General features: G+C 39.6%; 1 protein-coding gene across 1 annotated transcript; it reads left to right on the top strand.

Annotated features, from left to right (window-relative positions):
* Positions 1-792: 792 nt before the first annotated feature.
* LOC140889188 (uncharacterized) lies at positions 793-1,302 on the top strand. Its single transcript, XM_073296895.1, has one exon. The coding sequence runs from the start codon at positions 793-795 to the stop codon at positions 1,300-1,302; it is 510 nt and encodes a 169-aa protein (XP_073152996.1).
* The last annotated feature ends 7,925 nt before the right edge of the window (positions 1,303-9,227 follow it).

The raw sequence follows: 9,227 nt of genomic DNA, 5'->3' as shown, positions 1-9,227 counted from the left end.
TATTAGTTGGACACATGAGTTCGTGTCAGGTCACTGATATTTGGTTGGAGTAGACTTGTGTTAGGTCACCATCAGGGTATGTAGGTCACCTCCTGTAGCGACAGCTCAGCGTGCTACATACCCAGGACCCAAGTCTGTTCTTGATCAGATATTATTGACCTCGAGTCTTGGTATCTGTAGAATAAAATAAAATATAAAGTAGATTGTGTGAATATTTCTATGGTTGGTAGGATTTGTCAAATATTTGTAACTTGGTAAGAGTATATTTTCTTTCTATTTTTCAGAAGATTAGATTCTCTCTTTGTATTCTATTTAAATGTGTACCTTATAGTTAATTGAATATACAGAATTATTATTCCAATCCTCGTTCTTTGCATGGTATCAAAGCCAGAAAGTTTGAAATCAGTATCCTCTCTTGCAGTCTTCATCTCCAAAAAATGTCATCGGACTCATCAAAAACCGATGAGAATTCTGAGAAGTTGACAGCGACTCTTGCTCCTCTTTACGGGAGTGATAATTCATCTCCTTAAATCACTGCCCACAAACTCAACGGCCACAATTACTTACAGTGGGCACAATTTGTCAAAATTGTAATATGTGGCCGTGGAAAAATGGGATATCTCACCAGCGAACTCGAGTCACCTAAGAAGTCGGATCCTTCATACAAAACTTGGGTGGCTGAAAATTCCATTGTTCTCGCATGGCTCATCAATTCCATGGCGAACAACATCAGCTGCCGCTATATATTTGTGGTTCCAAACTGCCAAAGAGGTATGGGACGCTGCTCGTCGGATGTATTCCGACCTTGGGAATGCCTCGCAAATCTTCGAGCTTCGTTCAAACCTCAAGGAACTACAGCAGGGTTCCAATTCCGTGACCCAATACTTCACTAATCTTCAAGACTTGTGGCAAAAGTTGGATCTTTTCCTGGGCAACACTCCAACTTGTGCTGATTGCAGCGTCAAAGTTCGTCAGAATCTGGAAAAAGAACGCGCCTTTGATTTCCTGGCAGGACTCAATCGGGAACTCGATGATGTTCGGGGCCGTGTTGTTGCACGAGAGCCATTCCCATCTCCTGAAGATGCATTCGCTGAAGTTCGACGTGAAGATATGCGCCGCAAAGTCATGCTTCCCACCTCCTTGCCAGCTGCATCTTCTTCCCCGGAAGTCTCTGCCTTGATCTCAAATAAATTCAACAGCCTGGGCCAGCGTCAAGGCAAACGCCCTTGGTGCGAAAACTGCAAACGTCCTGGACATACCAAGGATAAGTGCTGGGAAATATACGGCAAACCAGTGGACTAGCAACCACGGAAACAAACCCAAGGTCGTGGCTTCCAAACCCAAATAGCCCAAGAGCAGCCTGCATCTTCTGACATCGCTGCACCATTCACAAAGGAACAGATAGAGAAAATTGATCAATATTGTCGTCTTCTGCGTCAGTCCTCTCTCAATCCATCTCCAAATCCAACTGTTGGCTCTTGATCCATCACCCAATCTGGTAACATTCAGTCTGCCATAAATTCTTGTGTTTCCGAGTCTTGGATTGTCGATTCTGGAGCCTTCGATCATATGATGGGCAACTCTACTCTTTTTTCCAGTTATATTCCTTGCACTAGCCATACTACAGTTAGAATAGTTGATGGTTCCTTGACTCGTGTTATGGGTCTTGGCAATATTCAATTGTCGAGAGATATTATCCTTAAATCCGTGTTTCATGTCCTTTCCTTGAAGTGTAATTTGATCTCTGTCAGTAAACTAACTAAGGATAATAATTGTGTCGTCAAATTCTTACTTTTCTCTTGTTTATTTTAGGAACTACCATCGGGGAAGATGATTGGCAGTGCTAGGATTCACCATGGTCTTTACTACTTCAAGAATGCTCCGTCTGTCCATCGACAGTCTCTTTTGTCCAGTGTCCGTTCTCCACCTGTTTTGAATCTTTCCAAAATAATGTTATGGCACCATAGACTTGGCCATCCTAGTTTTTCATATTTAAAACGGTTGTTTCCCTCCTTGTTTGTGAGTAATAAAAATCTTGATTTGGTTTCCTGTGATATTTGTCAACTTGCGAAGCATACAAGAGTTTCTTTATCTCCAAAGCCGTATACACCCTCGTCCCCTTTTTCCTTAATTCACAGTGATATATGGGGTCCCTCACCGGTTACAACACTTCAGGGAAAACGATGGTTTCTAACATTTTTCGATGATCACACACGAGCCACCTGGGTAGGGGTGTCAATTCGGGTGGGTCGTGTCGGGTTCGGGTCGGGTTGAAAAAAAAATTCAAAAAAATCCCAACCCAAACCCGACCCGAACCCGAGCCAACCCGAAAAGTTCCAACCCTAACCCGAACCCGAGCCAACTCGGGTGACCCGAACCAACCCGATGACCTGATTATAATTTTTTTAAAATTTTTTGTGGGGAACTGTAGGACCTGATTAGTTTTAAATTTCAATTATAAAAATATAAAACTACATGCTATTTTTATAATTTCTACAAAATAATTATTAAACAATGAAAATAGAGGAATGAGGAATGAGGTCTTAGGAAATGAGGATTGGGTTGGACCACTCATGTTTTTTTATTATTAATTTGTTAAATCAATTATGGGCCCGTCAATGCCTCAATGGTCATGTGTTTTATTTCTTCATTTAATTAGCCTAAAAAATACAATATATATATTAAAAATTGGTCGGGTGGGTCGGGTGACCTGATTTGTAATTTAGGTCAACCCGAACCCAACCCGACCCGAAAAAAATATCGGGTCACCAATCGGGTCAGACCCGTTTTGACCCGAACCCGTAAACCCCCAACCCTAACCTGATTTTTTTGGGTCGGGTCGGGTCGGGTTGGGTTGGGTCGGGTTCTCTTTTGACAATCCCACACCTGGGTTTACCTTCTCAAGAACAAATCTGACACATATGCCACGTTCACCAACTTTCACCAAATGATTCAAACTAAATTTAATACCCGCATCTGCACCCTAGGAACCGACAATGGTACAAAATATTTCAATACCACCCTCGGTGAATATCTCCAATCCCATAGTATTACCCATCAGAGTTCTTGTGTTGATACTCCCCAACAAAATGGGGTATCCGAACGGAAAAATAGACATCTTCTTGAGGTTGCTCGTGCCCTTTTGTTCACCATGAATGTTCCTAAATACCTCTGGGGTGATGCAGTTCTCACCACTGCCTTTCTCATTAATCGTCTGCCCAGCCGACCACTTAACATCCAAACTCCCATGTCTCTCCTCACAAAAGAATTCCCTCATAGTCATATATCCACTCACCTTCCACTTAAGACGGGTGTACGACATTTGTGCATGTCCATAATAACCATCGCAGCAAACTTGATCCTCGAGCCATTAAAATTGTCTTCGTGGGTTATTCTGCTTCTCAAAATGGTTACCGATGTTATTGTCCTAAAACGAGAAAAATGTATGTCTCGTGAAGCTTGTTGGGATACTACTCCTCTTCTCGGTTTCAGGGGGAGACTTCTCATGAAGCTTGTTGGGATACTACTCCTCTTCTCGGTGTACCAGTTGATCCTCTTTTTTTCTTGTGTCCTGACTCATCTATCAACACTCGAGTACATGATACCACTACACCTCATGTTCCTGTGTCAGAACAGAAACAGAAATAGAACCAGCACCACGCAAAGAGTTGTATGTCTATTCACGAAGGAACAAATCTCAGGTAGTGAATCCTAGCCACAGTCAAGAGAATGAACCGATGGTAGACTCTTCTCTGTCAGGTACCACTCATGATCTTGATGTACCTATAGCTTTTAGAAAGGGTGTGAGATCTTGTACTAAACATCCTATTTCTAACCTTTTTTTCTTATTCGAATCTATCCTCTTCATTTTGTGTCTTTACTTCTACATTGTCTAGTGTAATCATTCCCAGGTCAATTCAAGAAGCTCTAAATGTTCCCGAATGGAAGGCTGCAGTGCTGGAAGAAATGCATGCCCTAAAACAGAATAATACATGGAGCTTGGTACAATTGCCACAAGGAAAAAATACAGTCGGGTGTAGATGGGTGTTTAAAGTAAAGTACAAGGCTGATGGTTCAATCTAAAGACATAAAGCACGCTTGGTTGCCAAGGGATTCACACAAACTTATGGTATAGATTACACTGAAACTTTCTCACCTGTTGCAAAATTAAACACTGTTAGAATTCTTCTATCTTTGGCTGCCAATCTTGATTGGCCACTTCATCAGCTGGATATTAAAAATGTTTTCCTTAATGGTGAACTTGAAGAGGAAGTTTACATGAGTCAACCTCCTGGTTTTGAGGAAAGGGTTGAAATTCAGATTGTGTGCAAGCTCCACAAATCTCTTTATGGGCTCAAACAATCCCCTCATGCTGGTTTGACAGATTCTCCAAAGTTATTAAAAAGTTCGGTTACAATCAGGGACAAGCAGACCATACGCTATTCGTTAAACACTCCAAGAACGGGAAAATAACCATTCTTATAGTGTATGATGATGATATAATTGTCACAGGAGACGAAAATCAAGAAATGCAAAACATTAAGCTGATGATGGCTAAGGAGTTCGAAGTTAAAGACCTTGGGACACTCAGATACTTCTTGGGAATGGAAATTTCTAGAAGCAAGAAAGGGAATTTCTATTTCTCAACAAAAGTACACATTAGATCTATTGGAGGAAACTGGAATATTAGGGTGCAGGCCAAGCCAAACACCGATTGAATTAGGGAATAAAAAACAAATGTTGGAGGGAAATTAAGTAAATAAAGAAAGTTATCAGCGAGCGACTCATGGGAAAACTCATCTACCTCTCACATACCCGCCCAGATATTGCATTTGCAGTTAGTCTCGTAAGTCAATACATGCACTCACCTTGTCAAGGTCACCTTGATGCAGTTTACAGAATATTGAGATATTTGAAGCAAACACCTGGTCGAGGTCTATTCTTTGCAAAATGTGATGATCGAAGAGTGAGTGCATTCACAGATGCAGACTGGGCAGGCTCTGTTACTGATTGAAAGTCAACATCAGGATATTGTACCCGAGTGTGGGGTAATTTAATAACTTGGCGAAGCAAGAAACAATCGGTGGTTGCAAGAAGTAGTACAGAAGCTGAGTATAGATCAATGGCACATGGAGTATGCAAGCTCATCTGGATCCAAAGAGTGATGAAAGAACTTAAAATGGAGTGCACAGAACCTATGCAGCTCTACTGTGACAACAAATCTTCCATCAGTATAGCTCACAACCCCGTTCATCATGACAAAACTAAGCATGTCAAAGTAGATCGGCACTTTATTAAAGAAAAAATTTACGGAGGGATTGTCAGGCTTGAATATGTTCCCACAACTCATCAACTTGCTGATCTACTCACAAAAGGATTGTCCGAACAAACTCATGAATTTCTTGTTGGAAAGCTTGGTCTCATCAACATCTACAGTCAAGTTTGAGGGGGAGTGTAGAATAAAATAAAATATAAAGTAGATTGTGTGAATATTTCTATGGTTGGTAGGATTTGTCAAATATTTGTAACTTGGTAAGAGTATATTTTCTTTCTATTTTTTAGAAGATTATATTCTCTCTTTGTATTCTATTTAAATGTGTACCTTGTAGTTAATTGAATATACAGAATTATTATTTCAATCCTCGTTCTTTGTAGTATCCTTACACTTTCATACATGCACATATAATATTATATACTCATAATCTCGTACTGAGCGTTTTATGCTCACGTCCTATATTTTGTTTCTGGACACCCTATTCCAGGGGGAAGCTTTGCGTTTGGATGAGGCGGGTGGTTCCAGGAGAACTTAGGCTATGGAGGGCCAGCGGTGATGTCTAAGTTTACTGTTTCTTGTATTTGGGATAATACATTTGGTTTTGATTTCGTTGTATAAACAATATTTATTTAGTATTTTAATTGTTGACTATGGTTTCCGCTATTAATTTCTTTTTTGTACTTAATTAAGTTAAATGCATGCTTAAGCTTCTGATTAGTAGGTGATCACGGTGTGGGTCACTAGATTTATGGTATCAGAGCATGCATAGAAATCTTGGGGTATAGATTTTTCTTGGGATTAACCGTTGTGTCACCTGTATATGTCAAATCAGGGTGATCATAAGGGCCGTGGTATCAAGAATAGCTCTGATGGTGACGGAGGATCACAACAAGATCAAGTGAGAGTCAATATTCTTGAATTTGTCAAGATAGGTCCTCAACCCCTCAAAGGAGGAGAAACTGCTGATGAAGTTATGCGTTGGGTGAATCAAATGGAACAGTGTTTTGTCACACTCGATTTTGAAGATAAAGAGAAATTTTTAATTACTGATTTGAATTTACAGGAGAAAACTCGAGAATGGTGGCAATCAATTTCTGTGGTTTTGCAGCAGCATTATGGTCAGCTTAGATGAAAACATTTCAAAGATACTCTCTTAAATGAACATGGTCCTGCAAGTGTGAAACAAAGAGAGTTAGGCAAGAGTATCAAGGGCTCTAATTCATTGGGACCAAAGGGCAAAAAATTTAAAAGAACAATTACAATGTCTTCCTTTACCGGGTCAGGAGAATTTCCTCATGTTAATAAAAAGGAATTGCAGTGTGAACATTGCAAAAGAATTCATCCAACTAACAAATGATGCAAAGCCTTAGGGGCTTGTTTTATTTGTAGTATTTTAAGTCACTTGAAAAAAGATTGTCCGCGTTCAAATAAAAATAAATAGAGAGGATTTTGTGGTTGTTTGTACTTGTTAGGTTTCAGATTTTTTTTGGAATTAATCAGTTGGTTAGCTGTAACCAGAGGTTCGTATTTTGTGACCTGTGAAGATTATCTAGATTTGAGATTTGTTGATCAGTTATTCGACTATAAAATACTGAATTGACAATTGTATGATTGGGATGAAATTTTTCATGCTTTCAGTGAATAGTTTTAGATGTATTTCCTAGAATATTCTATAGATACATAGTGTCTGACAAGGATGATGTTTTTCATCGGAGGAACAGTGATGAATATACCAAGTGTTGTGGACTGTGTGGATATATATGAATAGACGGAGAGGAAGTGCCACCCTATGATTGTATTACTCTGGGAGCTTTTCTTGCTTCAGATGGTTATTCAGGGGGAGGATACCTCAGTCTAATGTGTTGCAACAGTTAAAGTAGGGGTATAGATATTCGATATTTAGAATCTCACGTAAAGATTTAATTGATACTGAAATTTAGTATCCCAGGAAATTAGTTACCGTCTGAATTCGTCAGAAATATAGATTAAGGCACCGTTTGGTTTGAGTAATGATATAAGTAATATATAGATAAGTAATACAATGTAATAAAAAATAAATAAAAAATGATAGTTAAAATAGTATTGGATTCGATTGATAGATTATGGTTTATTTGATTTGATTGATTAAATTTTATATAAAAATGTTAAATGGCTATTTTGTCTTTTTAACAATAAATAAAATAAAAATTATATTATTTATAAGTGGTAATATAGTAATTTAAATTCAATGATTTGATTGATGTATTATAAATAATTAATGATTTGATTGATGTAAAATAAATAGTTAATATATGGATAAATAATATGATGAGAAGAACGTGGGATGAGATGGGATAAGTTATACATATATTAGTAATATGGTGAACAGAACGGTGCCTAAGGGTTTTCTGCTGTCAGAATTAGTCTTGAAAGGAATTTTCTTTGACAAGATATCGTTCTGAGCAGATAGGTTTTTGGCCTTCGATTTGGAATTTCAGGATTCACTGGGTTAATTTTCCAGATGTTTGCAGACTCGAGATTTGAGTTGTGCTTCTTTTCAGATGAATTAATTATAGGAGTTTTCCTAAACCAGTAATGAGACTTTGACCCAGATAGGGGTGTTGCTATATAATGATAGATTTCATTAGAGACTCAGAGATGAGTTGTACCATGGTGCTAATGACTATAGGATTCTGAGATGACATAGTAAGTGCGACCTTATGCCAAGGTACTCTGGAAGGATTATTCTGATCTAGTTTGGCATTATAGGAAAAACTTACCTCGGCCATGTAGGTTATCAATGATAATTGGATTATCGTCTGATACCGTCAGTGTAGTAGCCCGTACCCGAAATCAGTGATTAAGTGTTAATCAATTCATTAATCCTACTAGTTAAGAGTAAACGTGATTAAGGGAACTCTTAATGGGTTAACGAAGTTCGGAATTGGATTCAGAACACTTGAAAATGGTTTGAGGGTCATCGAGTTTGGAGGCTCCGAAGTCAAGGTTCGGACGATCCGAAGTCAGGGTTCGGATGATCCGAAGAGTGGTTCGGACGCTCCGAACGTGCTGCCGACAGTCGTCATGGATGATATCATTGTGCTGACTTAAGCAATGACGTATTATTGGGTTCGGACGACCCGAAGTCGAGATCGGACGGTCCGATCGTGTTCGGATGCTCCGAAGTCCAGTTCGGACGATCCGAACTCCGTCTATAAATAGGAGGGCCGAGATTCAGATTTAGACGCACCAATCACCTCTTCTCTCTTGATTCTTTAGCCTTCTAACTCAGATCTAGGGAATTCTAGGCGTCCCATTTGGAATCCGGAAGTGGCATAGCGATCCAGGCGTCGTAGCGGAGCTGTGGCCTAGTTTTGAGGCACTCGACAGCAAAGGGCTAACAATGGACGAAGGTATAGTTTTTGCTTCCTAAAAATATTTAGGAGTATGCTTTAGCTTAGTTAAGGCTTTTAGAGCACTATAATGATAGTAGTATCATTTGGCAGTGTAGCGCGGATTATAGGCGTGGACCTAGGGCTGATAGCACTTGCCTAGTATTTGAGGTACGGAAGTACGGTTCGAGATATCCTGACTGAGTATGCATGTATTATGTGACTGCATGGTTTATGTGTCATTGATTTATGCTGCATTCATTTGCATACTGAGCTATCTCCTTCGAGATGTCTGTTAGTAGGATTTTTCCTTATCCTGTTAGTGGTTGGACTTCCATCGATTTGGGTCCAGCATATTCACTGGTATTATGGTATGGGAGCCACCTCCTGAAGCGACGGCACAGCGTGCTACATACCAGGGCCCGGTATGTCTCTGTTATCTGATCCTTGACCTCGATTTTATAGGGAGTTCACTTTTCATGCATGTATACTCATACTCTCGTACTGAGCATTTTATGCTCACGTCTCATACTCTGTGTTTCTGGACACCTTATTCCATGGGGCAGGTTTGTGATTGGATG

The sequence above is a fragment of the Henckelia pumila genome, chromosome 3 (assembly GCF_033568475.1).
Source record: "Henckelia pumila isolate YLH828 chromosome 3, ASM3356847v2, whole genome shotgun sequence".
NCBI classification, from domain to species: Eukaryota; Viridiplantae; Streptophyta; class Magnoliopsida; order Lamiales; family Gesneriaceae; genus Henckelia; species Henckelia pumila.
Note: the sequence above shows the minus strand (reverse complement) of the source record. Positions and strands in the feature narration are given on the sequence as shown.